Consider the following 19,080-nt stretch of genomic DNA (forward strand, 5'->3'; position numbering starts at 1 on the left):
GCGTAGCCAAGTAGCAAATAGTACAGAATAAAAGGATATATTTCAGGTCCACATGTTCAGTCACAGGTCTGCACAATATGACTCAGCTGCCTTTCGGCTAGGTTTGCACTATAAAAATACCATATTCGAACTTACACCCATGCCTACCAAAGCCATTTTCCATCATCGTTTAACCTTTTTCTTTCACTGGGAGCAAATCTGCCTCTGTTAGAAATGTTTTTTGGGCTGGCTAGGGTATTCACCTAAGCCAGGCGGAATTCCCACTCTACGCACACAAGATAACTCCTGCTACCCCCTTGGTAGCTTGGCAGAGGAGCCAGGCTTATCCCAGAAGCATTGTGTAAAGAGTTTGCACAACACACACACCAGTGACACACTAGGCACACCAGAAAAAGTGACTCCACACAAGGTTATATAAAAACATCCTTTGTATTATACAAAGAACACATTAGACTACAATCACATAAATCACCGTGCCACTAGGCACATTGGCATGAAAATGCACATAAAACACATAGATCATAAATCACCTTGCCAACAATGCAATTTTCATGACATCACAGGTAGTGCAATGAAGTAAATATCTATAAATGCAGAGCGTCAGAGTAGGGGTAAAGTCAGAAATGTGCTGTGCTCCTTAAACACGTCAACCATTACGATCACTACTTTACTCTCTGCCTGTACAGAACATGCAGTCTCTGAACACACTAATTATTAGGGTGTAACTGCCAGGCATAAAACTTGCACATAAATTACTTTGTACATATGTCACTCCTGACATAAGCCATATGCAGGGCTTGAAGAAGCAATCGTAAGGTGTAGAGATCAAACATATGGATCTCTCAATCAAGGCTCGGCTCAAAATGTGGGCAGCAGGAACACCTGCGTGCCTACTATAAGCAGGGTGGTAACTTCCCAAAGCCGTGTTGCCCTTAATGCTTGCCCCGCAATGGCCACAACCATATGAGATAGTCCCCCCAGGTATGTGCAGACATGGAAGGGGGGGGAGTATTCATGACCTTACTCCATGGGGCCTCCTCACTGCGTCCCCAACCAGTGTCAGGCTATGGCAGCTGCCCACTGGCACTTGGGACAGCTGCTTTCCTCGCAACTGCAATTTCCTCCCTGCTCACTCCGGGTTGTTCGCCCACATGTGGTGTGTGCAGGCGATGGGGGTAGCTTGAGGCCCATATATCTACTGTGGAACTCCACCCTGCAGCACCATCCCCACACAGAGGGGAGGGGGACATACTCACACTGGAGACCTCTCATGGTCTGAAGCGACTTCGCCTCCTGATGGTGAAGATTTCTGGTCCGCAGCCGGTGCAAGAGCTCTCTCTTCGTCCCTCCTTTCTACGCTGTGTCCTGCACTTGGGTTGCTCCGGCAACCCTCGGGCGGGGATAGTCTTCTCTGCGGCTCCCTCATTGCTATGGCAACCTGCTGGGGCCGCAGTCAGGCTCATTCGGGCAATGCAGCTTTTTCCTCTGGCGCGACTTCACTTGTCTGTGCTTGCCGCATTGTTAGAGTAAGCCCACGCCTGGGGCTCGGACACCAGGGCTCAAAGCGCGTACCATGCAATTTTACTGTATGGGCACAGCGCTTCTTCCGGCATTTCTGGGAGCGCAGACACACTCACCAGCTGCCAGGTGGGAGAGAGAGAGCACTTCGGCAATAGTAAGCTCTCTCCTCCTGTTATCCACACACAAGAGCCTTTTCAACAGCGCTCTCCACACGTTGGACTGTAAAATCACATGCTCAATACACGTTTTACTCTAAAAATAAAAGAAAGGGTGAAGGACATAGAGCTCACAACGCGCTGCTTTTGCAAATGGATGAAGAAACAGTCCATTCCTTTCCCTGCCCCAAGCAGGAACAACTACTGCAAGCCGTCCTACCCCATACTATTTAGGGGCAGTGCTCCTCACACAGCTGCTCCAGCTGTCCTCCCAGCTAGGTTCTTTTCAGGCATAGCACATATCTTTCTTGAAGTCTTTTTTCTCCCTGGGACTTTCAGTAGGAGGCAAGCACACAAAAACCCTTGGAGATTGTTCACAAGCAGGATGCCAAAGGACAAAAGAGTCAGTCCTTTTCCTCCACCACAGACAGAAGCAGCAACTTCTGCCCAACCCACTCCTCACACAGAAAAGGCAGCACTCCTCACAGAGTCCTTCTGTTCTTCTTCTTGGCAGGGCCCTCTTGTTCCTTGAATAAATATAAAGTCCTTGGGTCAGGGTCCCAATATTTATACCACATTTCCCTTTGAAGTTAGAACAAACAACGTTCTACTGGCATACATAATCCACTTCTGCCTGGCTCAGACCAGGTCCATTCCATGGGGTGGAGACAGCATTGTGAAAGACAGACACAGACAACCCCTCCCACTGCTCTAAATGCAGCCAGGTCTATTCAGCCTGGCTATGAGTCACCCAAGAACATGCCTCAACCCCCCCCCCCAGTGCCTCTCTAGTGTGAATGCACAAACCAGCCCCTGTCAGTCTAAAGGCCAGACAGCGAATACACAACAGGCAGAGGCACATAGATAGTTAGACAGCAAAATACCCATTTTTTAAAAGTGGTATTTTCAAACACACAATATCAAAATCATCTTTACTAAAGATGTATCTTTAAATCCTGAGTTCAGGAAGCCTAAACTCCATTTCTCTATCTTGTCCTAATGGAAAGTTATGACTGTAAGATATTAGTCCCATGTCAGTCTATTGGACAGATAGCCTTGTAATAGTGAAAACCCAAATACAGTCTTTCACTGTCAGGACATGTAAAACACACCAGTACATGTCCTACCTTTCACATACACTACACCCTGCCTCTGGGGGTCTTGGGCCTACCTGGGGAGTGCCTTACATGTAAGAAAAGGGAAGGTTTGGGCCTGTTAAGTGGTTGCCCTTGCCAGGTCGACATGACAGTAAAAACTGCATGCAGACACTACAGTGACAGGTCTCAGACACCTTTGAAAGGCTGCCGTTGTGGGTGGCACAATCAGTGCTGCAGGCCCACTAAAAGCAATTGATTTACAGGACCTGTGAACACACAGTGCACTGTACGAGGGACTTAGTAGTAAATCATGTAAGCCAATCATGGAAATATCAATCGAAAAACACAATTTACATGGAGAGCATATGCATTTTAGCACTAAATAGCAGTGGTAAATTGCTCAGAGTCCTAAAACCAACAAAAATAGGTTAAAAACAGGAGTTCAGAAAGCAAAAGTCGGGGGTGAACCCGCTGAAAAATCCAAGTCTAACATCCACACTCTGAAATCCTCTAAGCCTCAAAACAAGATGCTGCATGGAAAGCCCTTTTAAGGGTTACACCATAAGTATGCTTTGTCGATGCCCACTATCAATAAGGGAAAGTGTTTTGGGTTTGAGGCAGCAAGTTTGTTTTTACTATACAGTTGTGTGCTGGTGAGTGATGTGTGAGTTATGGGTAAAGCACAAGGGTGGCACAGAGATGTCTTCTGGTTGCCCATGTGTTTTGAAGCAGGGAAGAGGGTTGGACGTGGATCCGTAGTTGTGCTATTGGGGTTGCTTTTCTGTGCTTGCCTACAAACGTCCAGTATGTAGACAACCCTGCCCACACTAACAGTAGATAACTCCTGACAAATGTTACAACCTTTCTAATACGTGTATTATTTGTAAAGAAAAAGAAAATGGAAATATGTTTCTCTATTGCAGCTCATGCCCTACCTTGCGCTGGACATCTTGCGGGATTATCCTGGACTTCCGGGACTGTTTGTTGCGTGTGCCTACAGTGGAACCTTAAGGTAAGGACATTGTTTTTGGAAATCTGGTCTGTTACTCTTGCAGCCGTGCTCTTTTCTCTAGCCTCACATATATAAACAACCATGCAATCAGTGTTCGTGCTCGGATTTGGCCAAACTCTCTTGGCTTGCCTTGCCTACTGGCCTTTTGAAGAAATGCTGGAAAATCTCCTGATATCTGTATAGTTGTTTCTGCTTCTATTCCAAACATAGGAGTAAGCGTACAAGAGTAGATTTCCATCTTCATCTTCAGCCCTACTGGACTGTTGGGAAATGCAATCTGATATGTGGTTCTGTTTGTGCCAGTAGAGCTTAGGCCTTTAGGCCTAGCAGTAGTTATACCTCCCAATGGCTGTTTCATCTCACAACCAACTGACCTCGGGTATCTGATGTTAACAATTTACCCTCATACACTGTGACAGCATGGAAGCCATAGAGATGCAACCCACTACTTCGAATCCACTGGCTCAACCTACAACTGGACTGGTAAAACTACATCAGATTAGACACTACTGAGAATATCAGTAAAACTGGCTAAAGTATGTATAAGAGTAATTGCGAAGATTAGGTTGTGTGCTAAATGTAAATTCAAGGGTAATTGTCGGTTGTGATTACGGTTAGGCCGGGCAATGGGTAAGGTTTTGTTTTAGATATTGATTATGCCGAGTGTAAGAATAATCTTAGGGTTAGGCTCAGGCTTAGACTTAGGTTTAGGGGTTTCGGTCCATGTCGAGTGTTAGGCGCAGGCCTAGAATAGCTTATGGGGCTGTCACACACTGAACTGTGTCACCGCAAGGAGATGGGCTGCTTTTACTTAATGTTCCCTTTATTTTGCTGCTGAAGGCTTTCAAGTGATTTAAATTGCAAGGGGTGACTGTAGTATTGCAATCTACCAAAAATCGTTTTCACAGAGTTAGCACAGAAGGCCAAACCCGTTTGCATAACTCCCCATTGGCAAACTGTGAGGTCTTCACAGAAAACAAAATCTCACATTAAACTCAACAAAAGCACTGGTGCTGATGCACCAGTCTAAACTTCAGGATAGAAATTTGCTGCCACACAAGTCATACATGTGTCACAGCAGAATGGACGGAAAACATTTAGGGTATTTGCAACATCAGCACTTCGATAAAGTATGTTCATTATAGCAGTGGTCCATTTCAGCAAAATTTGGGAATTGGGATTAAAACGTGGGAATAGAAATAATCTTCCCACTTGTATAAAATCTACTAACCAGCAAAGCAATATGGAGATGGGAAAATCGACGAAAAATCCTCAGTCGGAAAAGCAGTTTCAGGATTTGGAATATTGCATTACATGTCTGGACAATTTACAAAGCAACATATTTTATGTGCTATATCCATGGGAAATGTCGTGCAGTGGGTTGTGCACGCTAATATGATGAACACCACTGCCAATGCACGGATGAGGCATCAATCTGAAAACAAGCCACTGCAGTTTCCAGCGTTTGCTCAATTCGAAATATGGCCACTTAATTTATAATTAAAGTACAGAAATCCAAAACACAGCACCCAATATTATTCTTTTTTAGGCTCAACACTGCGCAAGTTCACGTCCTGGTACTTTCCCACAGTACATACATGGAGGCATATTTTGTATTTCAAGAGCAGGTCATAACCACGACTTCAAACATTGAGCCTGTTCCTCTTTTCAGATTACCTTTGACGATTATGTTCATGCATTATTTTCCCTTTATTATGTCAGTTAATCAGAAGCAAATATAGGCTGTGTCTTGCACAACTTCCTTTAAAAGTAACTTTTAGTGCCTGCATACTAGCTCTGCTGTGGTTCCAGTGTAGTTGTAGGTTGAAATGATGGTAATCGGTCTAGTTACTTACGTCATATGTTAACTGTGCACTTGTGCAAAACGTCTGCTAATGCTCTTTTTCATATTACAAATGTAGACTAACTTAACATACGAGGACATTTTGCAAATTCAGTCCACACTCTTTGCTAATGTGTGATCGCGTGTGATGATTGGAAACCGAATATTGCTTAGTGGTAGCCTCTCTGAGACTTCATTGCTCAGACACATTTTCCCTGACACCACACTGCTTCATCATGCCTTTACTGTGCCACACCATAAACGAGATCTGACACTATCCCAACCAGTGGTGTAGCTAGCACTTTTGCCGCCCGGGGCGATCCCAGAGTTTGCCCCCGAGGTACAGCTGGTGGGGCTAAGCGTGGGTGGGGGATGGTGACAGGTGATGACGAGTTGGGGGAGTATCGACAGATGACGAGGAGCAGAGGGAGGCCACATACGATGACGAGGAAAAAAAACTTACCTTGCGCCCCCCAAAATGTGCTACCCGGGGCGGACCGCCCCCCACTCCCTCCTAGCTCGGCCACTGATCCGAACACAGAAAATAAATAATATATTGTCTAAAGTACCATGTGCACTCATAAGGAGCATATTGCAAGGCACCAAGGAGTTCCATGACCATTTGGAACAAGGCTGAAGCTGTGTTCTTTCAAGAGGTCATGGAGCCTCAAAGGGAACGTGTAATGTCCTCAACGCACACCAGAAGGCATTCTATTATTTGTAATACATGGTTCCACAAACAGCTTTAATACTTAGTGCCTTGCTGTTACTTTTGAAAGAAATAGTATGGTTGCAGATATGAATAATAAAGTCGTAATCTGTAGTGCAAATTAAAAGACACCTAAAAAGCAGTTAGTAATTTGTTGCAAAAACAATATAATAATCAGTTTAATGTAAGTCAGATTTAAGAAATGTTGTAGCTCAGAATGTGTAGAAAAATGCAGACAAATCCTATTTTTCTTGTAATTATGTGCAAAAAATTAAACCTATTGCCATAAATGTTGTTTTTCTGCTAAACACTGTTTACAACAAATCAGAGGCGCAGCTACTTTTCCTTTTCATTGTTCAAACTGCAGCTGTAATTTTACCCTGTGATCCGCCTTTCATTCTGGCTGTTGGCTCATGGAGCAGGCCCTATGATGTAACAACAGTACTGTAATAAACTCATTACGTTGAGCAGCTATGTCATTAGGTTACCACAGGTGACTAGATATGACACAACTCAAGTGTAATAAGGAAATTAGAGAAAGGCTTTTTTACATGGATTATAGGCTTCCATGTATTATAACAGAAATTCTAAACATGTCCGTATGAGGAAACCTAAGATGGTTCTCATTTTGCGCACCACAGTACCGTCTCCTCCAGTATCAATGCTTTGGCCGCAGTGACCGTTGAGGATCTCATCAAACCATATTTCAAATCTCTCAGTGAACAGCAGCTGTCTTGGACTTCCAAAGGGACAAGTAAGTCTTTGACTCATATGTTACGCTTTTAGCAAAGATTTCTCATCCATCCAAACATCTTCTTATTGTCTAGGTCTAGGTTTATTGTTGTCTGTTGTTGTCTAGGTCTGGCATACGGTGCTGTGTGCATCGCCATGGCGGCTTTGGCATCACTCATGGGTGGATTACTACAGGTGAGTGTAAAATTGTACATTTATATTTTTTGCCGGACGTGGTGGGCAAGATAAACTCCTTTCAATATGAATGATTTTCAGCTGATGGAAGACTTCTCGGCCTCTACATTTATGCTTCATAGCGAGTCTCAATCAACCATATTACGATCAAAGCACATCTATTCTATATAATATGTTCAATTTGGCCAAATATTCACTTGGGGTAGACTTTTTACTTTGCAGAATATGCATAACTTTAATTTATTCCAAACAAAACAAACCCCAAATGGTGACATGCCTTGTTTTTGAGAATTCTACTGCTTTACAAAATAAACAAAGTTACTTTAACCCCTTGCATGCTGGTGACGAACCCCAGCCGTCACGCTCCGGTGGTGCTCGTGTGCGGATGACGGCTGGGGTTCGTCACGGCCCCGCCCTGTTCGTTTGTTTACCGCACAGCGGCGGAAACGGGCCAGCATCGAAGGGGTTAAACAAATTGTGTGAGCCAACCTGTTAGATCTAGTCTATTTTGTATTGTACCTATTCAACACTAGAGCTACTTGACATTGACAGCTGATGTCAGAGCACCAGTTCTTCAAAACAGAAGTGGGGGGACTAACCAAGTTAGGCAGTAGGGAAGTGACATCAGGGTGTGTGATATCACAGTGCATGAAACCATGGCTCACCACAGGAAGTGGCATCACTACTCATGATCTCACAGGAAGGGACATCACAAGAAGTGACATCAGATCTTAAGACCCCACACATATGTTTAGCAGGTATATCATGAGTGCATTTGAGTGAATTACAATATTTAACAAATAAGATTTTGCATCTGGGTTGTGCTCAAAACAGTGACGCAACTATGACGCAAAACCTCGGTCTCAACTTATACATTTAGTGCCATATGAATAACCCGGTTTGTGTTGCTCTGGCACCGTGACACAAACAAGTCCGATTTTTTAAGCCTCGCAAAGCCACTTTGCATGGCTTTGAGTAGCTCCAAAAATCTGGAGTAAAGCAGTGCAGTGCAAATCGCTGGGTTGCATTACTGTGCCCTGGGAAGGTGTTCCATGGGCGTTGCGTGGGTGTTGCCTCGTTAGTTCCTCTTTCCAAGTGTGCTGCATTTGGCAGCACACACAGATAGAGCAATATGCCTCTCAGGATTTGGTTTTGTGCAAGAAGGTGCCCCTTCCAGCACAAAAACTATCCTCCATGCAACGCAGACCTTCTTGCGCCATTTTGCTAGAAGGCCAGCGTTGGTGCTAAGCAGCTCATTGAGCATAAGAGTAGGGGTAAAGTCAGAAATGTGCCGTACTCCTTAAATGATTTTTTATATACAGTGGTCCCTCACAAAAAGATTAGGAGACAGGGTAAATATAGAAATACAATGAGATCTATAATAAGTTCTCTGTTAGGACAAGGAACCTTTAATATATTAAATTTCCCAAAAGACAAAAATCAAGTGGACACTGTTAGAACTGGGGTCTCTAGTTGGCCGGAGTATGTACACTAGTCCAAGTAGGGATCACAGCTTCCGACAGAGTAGCCTGGCGCATAGCGGGAAGGCTTAACTTCAGAGGCAATGTGTAAAGTATTTGTGCAACACACCCCCAACAGTACACAGTAAAACACACACAAAATGACACTGCACCAATGTATTTTAAAAATAGAAATATCTTTATCTGTACTCTGAGTAAGATCGCCAGTAATAAAACACGTTCCACAGGAATCCTGAGTTCTTAACTATCAGGTTCATTAATAAGGAGAACAGTCATTAATTCCGGTAGTCTTTTAAGGGAACACTATACTGATATCTGCCTGGGTTGGGAGGTGGAAGTGGTGATTCACACCTTCTTCCCTTGGATGGGCTGTGATGGCCTGCCCACTGTAGCCTTGACAGCCCTGTCTCTCGTCAATGTGACAGCCTGGTGAAGGAAGGCAGAGAACATACCAGAACGCGGGACCTGAGCGTGCTGTGTAGCGCTAAGAACAGGAAGGCCCGCCGCTACCCTGGACTTGAAGGCAAGGTGAAGCTTTGTGCAAGAGGGGCGCTGTGTGGCCGTGACCAGCGTACCGCCGAAGGAAGCTCTGTCTAGGCACATACACCGCCGGGATATTTAAATTTGCCTCCCGTAATCACCGCCGCGGCCCGGGAGCTTTGGGAGCCCTGGGCGCATCATCCCAAGCATCAGGAGAAGCCACACTGGGATTGGTGCGACGTCAGCCCCAGGCCACGCTGGGATTGGTTCTATCCGCCCAGGAGTCCCGCAGCGTCATCGGCCTGCCGCTCCCTCATTGGTCTTGCCACGAGGGCTTCCCCAGCTTTGGTCGGGCCAGGAAGAGTTGCACCGACGGCTGGAGAGTGCCCCGGAGGAAAGGAGAGCTCCCCCGATGGTGTCCGGCTCACCCTCCACCCGCAGGTAACGGACAGCGTGTAGCATTAAGCTGCCGTGTGGGGAAAGTTGGCGGGAGCGAGTGGTAGCCGGCGGGGACAGCCCCCTTTATTAATGAGTGCCAGTGACTGCCTTAAAGAGAATAGCAGGACTGCCGGGGACTGTGATCATCAGTAGCGGGCCGGAGCGAGACTTTGTTTGGGGCTCATTGAGGATCACTGAACTGTTATTGCCAGCATTGTAAAAGCAGGACTTGCCAGGGACTGCCCTCATTCACGGGCGAGTGCCGGGGTATGCCTTAATTAACTTGCAGGCCTGCCGGGGGCTGTGCAGACATCACCCGGTCAGTTAGGGCACCGCCTGCCTCCATCCAGGGACTGTTCCTCCCACCATTGCGTGCTTCCATTCGTCGGGCACGATCGCTTCAGAAAGGGAGGCGTTCAAGACTTTCAAAATAATAAGGAGTAAGGAGGAATCCAAAGAACTCAGGATTTGAGGGGGCATCGGGTCGAGCGGAGACCCAGATTTTATGTCCTGTAAGTACTTTTTTAAAAGCGGAAGGGAAATGGGATCCCAGGCAAGAAGTTTGGGAGGCATGGGGGTACTACAGGAGGACGTAACAACTGGAGGGGTATCTACAGGTAGGACAACATGAGTGGACACAACAGGAGAGGAGTCGAAAGTATCATAGATCTTCTCGATCTTTTCGACGAAGAAGTTGGCCAGAACTTCACACTGGAGGGTATCAAGAATGGGAGCCTTGGGTGCAGCGGAAGCCCCTGACAGCTCCTTCACGATTTTGAACAGAACCTGAGGTCTGTTCAGTGCCCTAAGAAGCGTTGTATTCGCAAAGGAAGCTCTCGCACTATCACAAGACATATGGTAGATTTTAAGAGCGGCCTTATATTCTGCTTTCTGACCCGCATCATAATTGGACCTGGGCCGTTCATAAATGTTGCAGTTCCAGAAAGGTAGTTCCCATAAGTGGTGTAGTCCCCAAAAGGCTGTTGGGCCAGTTCTTGGAGGAGAAGCACGTTGGTGCCTTTATGAGCTCTGCAGAGGGGGCTTCCTTAAAGAAAAACATTGTTGTTCTTTCGAGCTCTGCAGAGGCTGTCTTTAAAAGGGGTGGTGGAGACCCTCTGGAGATGTTATTTCCAGTTCTCCCTAGCAGACAGTAGGGCAGCTCAGCAGGTTGTGGAGAAACAGTTCCTTGGAGCAGTCAGCCTCCTTCCCAATGGCAATCCTCCTGTGCAGCAGTCCTCACTCCAGCAGGGTTTCATCGTGGTCCAGCAGTGTAACAAAGAAGTGAGGCCAGGACCCTCCCTTATATATCTTACAGTCTAGGGGCTAGAAAGTGGTAGAAGTCTCTGGAAGGGTCTGGGGGCAGGGGCTTCTGGAAGAGTCCAGTGCGTTCTGGTATGTTCTCTGCCTTCCTTGACCAGGCTGTCACATTGACGAGAGACAGGGCTGTCAAGGCTACAGTGGGCAGGCCATCACAGCCCATCCAAGGGAAGAAGGTGTGAATCACCACTTCCACCTCCCAACCCAGGCAGATATCAGTATGCAGAGTGCAGGGGGGAGTCTCCAGTGCCCAATCTAAGTGTAGGCAGGAAAAGGTCCACTTTCTAAAAGTGGGATCCCTAGCGTAGTAGGGCCCAAACCCCATATATTATTGGAAAGGGTTCCCCACCCTGAGTCCAACAAGACCATACATGACAGACTTATTAGGTCCCTGTCAGAAATTATACCATGAGGGGGTTTCCCAGTGCTAGCCTATGGAGAGTTAAGCCTTACTGCAGTAGCAGGGGCTTGTGGCAGATATGCTAGCGTCACAAGGTTTTAGGGGAGAGCACCTGCACCTCAGCACTGTTTAGCAGTGGTGAGGTGCCCAGAGTCCTAGGTCCAACAAAAAGGAACAGTGAAAATGGGAGGCACAAGGGCAAAAAGGTAGGGGAAGCCCACCCTAAGGCTGATAGGTCCAACAAACACAAACACTAAAATTGAAAAAGAAGACAAAAAAAGAGACCCAGGCATTTTTAAACGCTTGAAAAGGAATACACAATTGCCGAGCAAATATGAAGACAAACACCATAGCACAATTTGTCAGGTAATTCATATGACAGGGTCAAGGTGTCTAAAAGTCGATGACGTTTCGTATTTAAGCAGTTTAGGCGGTCCGGCTTATTTTCCTGGCATATGGTGAGGAATTTTGACCCCTGTTGAGGAAACAAACATACTGTAGAGACTGTCCAGCCTTCGCTCGGATTGCCAATCTTGGCATTATTTACAAAACTTCTGTAGATAAACTGAAATTTACCTTAGGGACCGGATCACCCTAGTGGACCTCCTATTGGCATGCGCCACGGTGCCTGCCTCTATAGTTCCCTGTGTGACCATACACAGTGATCAACAGGCATTAGTCTCAGGCATACATGTCTTTGTCCTGATGAGAATCCCGGTACTCCGTTTGTAAGGGATCAAAACTTAATCGACTTTTAGACACTTTGACACTGTCATATGAATTATCTAACAAATTGTGCTATGGTGTTTGTTACTTTTTTAACTCTTTCAAAAGAAATCGGCAACAAGGAGAAATGCAGCCGCCAGTCTGTTCTGCTGAATTGGTTGCAAAGTCTGCATTTTACAATATCTCATGGGGTAAAGTCACCTGCTGCAAAGGTCTTTGTGTACCCTGTAAATCCCAGGGAATAATAATAATGGTAAGATTACTCTGGAAGTTGATGGATTTACTGGAGAGATCTGTGTTTAATCGAGTTCCAGTTTTTAATCAAAGTAGCATCGATTGTTAATATATCTCCTGCAAAGCACATCATGTAACACATAGGTGACAGATTTGTATTTTATGTAAATGGGTATGTGGGTTACTGCTTTTAACACAGAGATCCTTTTGTTACTTCCAGTTTATTAATTGTAATCCTTCTAATATAGCACATTGAGCTATGAAGAACACGAGACTCCAATACCCTGTAAGCTTCATTGTCTAATGTAACACGTCCTGTAGATTGATTTACACATCTATGATTTATTTTCAATGTATAATGTGTATGTGTAATGTAAAAAACTCTAACACCCTGCATTGGGATGAGTAGTGTTACAATGCTAAAAAAGAAAAAAGAAAATCGCAGTATTTAAATTGATATTTGTGTAAATACTGGGACAGACCGTTACATCTGGCATTCTTATAGTGCATGCATATTTCATAGGTACTGAGACTGAAAAAAGTCAAAAGCAAGCTTCTGAGTACTTGTGAAGTAATAACAAAATGTGTGCCTTTGTTTCCCCTCCATTGCATTTGCATATAGGGGTGAGACCCCAGATAGCTCCCACCTATGATACTGAAACAAAAGGAGTGCTATTGGCCCCTTAACTGTGGCCTTTGTTTGGTCCCAGCTGAAAACTGATAAGCCCCTCCCTGCCTGCACGTTGCTGTTCGGAAGGAAAGCTGACAATGTGCAGGCGCTACTGAATGTATCCTGCTGTCTGAAAATTACATTGGGACCCGTTCTGCATATTTCAGTGAGGCCCAACTTCTTGTCAGGTAGATGGTGTCCACCCTGTGAAAATAGTGGATAGATGCTGTCAACCTGCGTTTACCCTCGACCTGTGCCTTGGCTGAAGTTTGACATTATCCGGTTCATTTACCATAGAAGGATGAAAGGCAGTGTAGAAATAGTGGGATTCAAACTGCTGACCACTAAGCCAAACACTAGACCCTATAGTAGATGCATTACTCCACTGAACCACAGTGCCAGTGTAATTCACCAGAGGGTGCTGGGGCATTTCTTAGGTGACAAGCATGCTACTGCACTGAACTAAGATGCCTCCATAACTTCACCAGAGGGCTCTGGGACGTTCCATATGGTGACATGAATGCATTACTCCTGGAAACCACGATGTAACTGTAACTTCCCATGAGAGTACTGGGGCATTTCTTACAGTGACATGGAGGCTTTACTCCATTTAACTATGATGCTGGTGTGACTTTACCAAATGGTACTGGAACATTTCATACGGTGACAAAGATGCTTTACTCCATTTAAGTAGCAATCAGGGGCGGCCGGCATGGCTCGTAGGTTGGGGGGGCAAGTGCTAGGTGGGGAGGGGTCCCGCAAACGGCTTAAAACAAGCATTTGTAATGCAATTGCTCCCGCATTTACGCGAGTTTGAGCTATTGGCATTGTAAAGGACAATGCTTTTTATTTATGATTTGGTTTTGTAAGCATAAATAAAAAGCATTGTCATTTACAATGCCAAGAGCTTAAATTCGCGTAAATGCGAGACGTATTGCATTGCAAATGATTTTCTCATTCTACTTTTGGGATGGTTGAGGGACCTAACAATCCTGTCTAGGGTCAGTGTACAAGGCAGAGAATGACATTATTAGAAGGTTTCAGAAATGTCTCAGCCTTTAGCCAATTTATATGAAAACAGTGCTGAACATGTATTATATAATGGTCCTATTTTTTGTAAAAGTTCCGAACCAGTTCAGAGGACGTCAGGTTGGCTCTCTTCGCTCATGTGTGCAAGACTTCACTCACTTGTGCAAGTCTTCACTCGAAATCCGCCTTGGGTGCTGCAGCTCTGGTGTGTATGCCATAGCCTAGCACCTATGTTGGCAGGCAAGTCTGGGACACAGTCAAGTCACAATCTAGGCCAGAGGGGAAGACATACCTGATGTATGTACTTTAACTCGGAGAAGGAAGTGTTGTACAGCGGAAGGGGCGGGGAGAGTCTAGAATCTGTGTAAGAGACACAGTCAGAAAAGACAAACGAAGGTGTAGGAACAACTCTGTTCCTGAACGTAATTTCTGTGCAGAGAAGGAGTGGCGATTGCTCTCGCGCTATGGAGAATCCCTCGACGCTGCTGTAGGAGTTGGGAGGAGGCGCGCGTGGGAAGGGTGGAAGGGAAAGGGCTGCAGGAATGCGAGAGAGAGTTTTGATCCACATCTCTTCTGCTGTCACGATATGACAGTTTGTCGATGTTAGGAGGGTTGATGAAATTACGGCGACAAGGGTGTTATGATGACACTGTGATGCCAAGAGGGCGCAGGAATTGCAAAGACGACTAGGGGGAAATGGAGTCATGATAACGGAATCAATAGGGCTCTGCTGTCTTGACGAAAGGTACGATCGAGCCGGGACTGGTGATCATATTGTATCGCGACAATGTGCTTTAATGTGCGGCGCACGCGCTGTAAGGAATGCAGCTCCCATGTCACAGGAACAAAGATGGCGTCGGCCTGTCCAAATGGGCCATCCTAAAAGTGGCAAGGAGGTAACCAAGAAGCCAGATTTCCAATCATGCGCCATCATTTACCATAAACAATGACACAAGCCCATGGGAAACAGGGGCGAGGCTACAAGTCCCTTATAAATCCATATTGATTGCAAAAAGCCATCGCATGGCGAGAGCAACACATGCATGCTGCTAACGCCAGGCGAGACCTAAAAAAGGCTGGAGACCTGAGCATCTGTATCATTTATCCGCTCAACCAACAGATGATGTTTTGATTAAGCGAGTCAGCAGAAAGCTCTGGTGCATCACAGGACTAGCGCTGCATTTTCGTGCAGCTCCGCGTGCATAATTTTAAAATTACCTCTTTTGGTCTAATTAGTTGATTTTATTTCTATTTTCCCCTGTTTTTAACTGGCCTCGCATACTTGCACCTCTATCCCGCTTACCTGCACTGTAATCGGGAAAACACCGCATTTCGCGGGTCCCTCGCCCTGTCTCGTGTGGCGGCCATCTTTGGTGGGGCACACGCCCGGCGGCGCTTGATGCTCCCAGCGGTCTAGTCGCTAGGAGGCTAGACCAGCATAAAGCAAGGCAATCTCAGGTGAGCGTTCTCACAAGCTCTGGTGCATCACAGGACTAACGCTGCATTTTCGTGCAGCTCCGCGTGCATAATTTTAAAATTACCTCTTTTTGTCTAATTAGTTGATTTTATTTCTATTTTCCCCTGTTTTTAACTGGCCTCGCATACTTGCACCTCTGTCCCGCTTAACTGCACTGTAATCGGGAAAACACCGCATTTCGCGGGTCCCTCGCCCTGTCTCGTGTGGCGGCCATCTTTGGTGGGGCACACGCCTGGCGGCGCTTGATGCTCCCAGCGGTCTAGTCGCTAGGAGGCTAGACCAGCATAAAGCAAGGCAATCCCAGGTGAGCGTTCTCACAAGCTCTGGTGCATCACAGGACTAGCGCTGCATTTTCGTGCAGCTCCGCGTGCATAATTTTAAAATTACCTCTTTTTGTCTAATTAGTTGATTTTATTTCTATTTTCCCCTGTTTTTAACTGGCCTCGCATACTTGCACCTCTGTCCCGCTTACCTGCACTGTAATCGGGAAAACACCGCATTTCGCGGGTCCCTCGCCCTGTCTCGTGTGGCGGCCATCTTTGGTGGGGCACACACCCGGCGGCGCTTGATGCTCCCAGCGGTCTAGTTGCTAGGAGGCTAGACCAGCATAAAGCAAGGCAATCTCAGGTGAGCGTTCTCACAAGCTCTGGTGCATCACAGGACTAGCGCTGCATTTTCGTGCAGCTCCGCGTGCATAATTTTAAAATTATCTCTTTTTGTCTAATTAGTTGATTTTATTTCTATTTTCCCCTGTTTTTAACTGGCCTCGCATACTTGCACCTCTGTCCCGCTTACCTGCACTGTAATCGGGAAAACACCGCATTTCGCGGGTCCCTCGCCCTGTCTCGTGTGGCGGCCATCTTTGGTGGGGCAAACGCCCGGCGGCGCTTCATGCTCCCAGCGGTCTAGTCGCTAGGAGGCTAGACCAGCATAAAGCAAGGCATGCTGACGCGCAGCGGTAAGGCGCAGCGGGATCGCCGAAATTTCGCGGGAGTTTCGCCTGAGTTCTGACCGTCTGCGCCCGTCCGCGCTGAGGACGGGCTGCAGGACGGGCAGTACACTGACGCCTTGTATCTTATCTCGGGCCGGTTACCCCACGATCCTTCTGCCATTCGTTTAACGTATTCTGCATCTACTCTACGATCTTTGCGACCCCATATATCCGCCCCTTGTACGTTATGTACTCTGCCTACCCATTACTTCACTTGTGCTGGCTGTGGCTTTTCCACCGGTAAGATGTTGCTTTCAAAGACACAAACTGCTAAGGCGCATCACCGGGGTAAAAGGAAGCCCACTAAGAAACTTTTAGCCTCCCTTCCTCTTCAATTTTGGAGCATAAATTGCAGATCGCTCCCCAAAAATAAATTCAATTTATTTGACTTTATAAATGATGAGTCGCCTGATGCATTGTTTCTGACTGAGACCTGGCTTCACGAAAGCTCTGGACCTGACATTGCCATAGCCGTTCCCAACAATTATGCTATGGTACACCAGGACAGGGTTTCCGGGAAGGGTGGGGGATTGCTATTATTTTTAAAACCATCTACCAATGTAAATTGGAGTCGTTCCCCATTCCTGGAAGTGAGGCCGCACTCTTCAAATTGAAGATTGGCCCTCAACTAACGCTGTCCGGTCTTTTAATATATCGCACTCCGGGCAATTCTGGCCCTTGGATATCATCGTTGGCTGACATTATATCTCCCGTGTTACTTAAAACGGCTAATTTCACCATTCTTGGTGATCTAAATATCCATCTTGAAGATGTGGAAGGTACTCTTAGTCAGTCGTTATTGTCTGACCTTGAAGTTTTTAATCTTTTACTTCGTAACTCTGGGGCTACCCACTCGGCCGGTCATCTGTTAGATCCAATCATCTCTAATTTGCCTCATGATTGCTCCCAAAGGGCCCGCCCATTAGAATGGTCTGACCATTTTGCGGTACACTTTATGTTACCTTCCTCCTCACCCAAATCTAAGCCCTGTGTTTCTAAGAGCAAGCCTTCCTATCGATGGGACAAGCTCAATATGGTGACTCTCAATCATCATCTTACTGAATCTATTCAGATTCTGGAAAGCTCTGGTTTAGAATCTAATGCTGCAGTTTCCCAGTGGTTAATGGATGCTGTAATTGCATTCTCTCCTCCTTTATCTAATAACCATAGATCCCTTCATCCTCCTGCACCTTGGTTCTCTGAAGATTTAAAATTACAACGAGCCAAGTGCAAGGCGTTGGAAAGGAAATGGAGACTTTCCTATTCTACCTCTAGTAAGGTGATTTATAAAGTTGCATTAAAAAGCTACCATGTTAACTGTAAATTGGCCAAGGCCACTTTTACCGCATCCACGATTACCCAGTCACAGAACTGTCCACGGACTCTTTTTGCTGTGGTGAAGAAGCTAACGGGAGCAGACACAGTACCTTCTGCTCCGGCATTGGATAAATCACAGTGTGATGCCATCGCAGATTTTTTTATTTTTAAGGTGGAGCGTATTCATGAAATTCTGAATACTTCACCCCCACTTGCTGACTCCCAACCGGTGGCAACTTTTAGCAGTCCTCTTCCTCCCCCTTCAATGTACATTCACGATTGGCCTTTGTTTGATGACACCACCTTCCTCTCATGTCTGAACAGTATCAGGTCAGGCTTTCCTAGGGACCCTGTTCCTATGAACATTTTAAAACTGTTGGACCTTGAACCACGGAGAGTCCTAATGAGACTCCTGAACTCATCTCTTACAGAGTCTCTGGTGGCGCAAGAGTGGAAGCATGCCATGGTAGTTCCCCTGCTGAAAAAGACCGGTGCGGACACCTCTAACTTAGCCAATTTCAGGCCCATATCCCTGCTGCCTGCATGCTCCAAAATCTTGGAACGACATGTGAACACTCAGCTTAATTCATTTGTCGAGAACGTGGGATATCTTCATCCGTCCCAATCCAGGTTTCGCGCTCATTACTCCACTGAGTCCGCTCTCCTCGGGGTGACGGAGAGGCTTCGGCACGGTATCGATCGCGGGGAGACCTTTGCACTCATCCTTTTGGATTTGAGTGCAGCGTTCGATACTGTGTCTCATTCCATCCTTCTTGATTCTCTCCGCTCCCTTGGTGTCGCTGGATCTGCGCTGGCCTGGATTACCTCCTTTTTAGGTGAGCGCACATTTCAGGTGTTCTCGACAGAAGCTGAATCTGCTGTTTATTCATCGGCATACGGCGTCCCTCAGGGGTCGATTCTCAGCCCTCTGCTGTTTAATATCTATATCAGACCCCTTGCTACTATCGTGGAGGACGCCGGTCTGACAATCTATTCGTACGCCGATGACACGCAGATTGTGTTCTCTCTTTCCAGCAGTGAGGACCATGAGATTTCGGCCTTGAAATTTGGCCTGTCACGCGTTGCTGCTTGGATGCACGACCATCTGCTCAAGCTCAACGGTGACAAGACCGAGGTTGTCATCCTGGGCAAGAATAAAGACCTGTGGGGCCCTCGACATTGGCCCAGTGATATGGGCCCTCTGCCGAAGCCAGCCCCCGTTGCCCGCAACCTAGGTTTTCTCATAGATGATAGGC

General features: G+C 46.3%; 1 protein-coding gene across 1 annotated transcript in view; it reads left to right on the forward strand.

Annotated features, from left to right (window-relative positions):
- The window catches only part of LOC144818194 (sodium-coupled monocarboxylate transporter 1-like), a 139,591-nt gene that overhangs the window by 90,188 nt on the left and 30,323 nt on the right, over window positions 1-19,080 (forward strand). The window contains exons 8-10 of the mRNA XM_078675335.1: window positions 3,697-3,785; window positions 6,979-7,091; window positions 7,197-7,264. Of these exons, the coding sequence (XP_078531461.1) occupies window positions 3,697-3,785; window positions 6,979-7,091; window positions 7,197-7,264 (270 nt within the window). The remainder of the gene's footprint in view (window positions 1-3,696; window positions 3,786-6,978; window positions 7,092-7,196; window positions 7,265-19,080) is intronic.

Source organism: Lissotriton helveticus, chromosome 1_1, assembly GCF_964261635.1.
Source record: "Lissotriton helveticus chromosome 1_1, aLisHel1.1, whole genome shotgun sequence".
NCBI classification, from domain to species: Eukaryota; Metazoa; Chordata; class Amphibia; order Caudata; family Salamandridae; genus Lissotriton; species Lissotriton helveticus.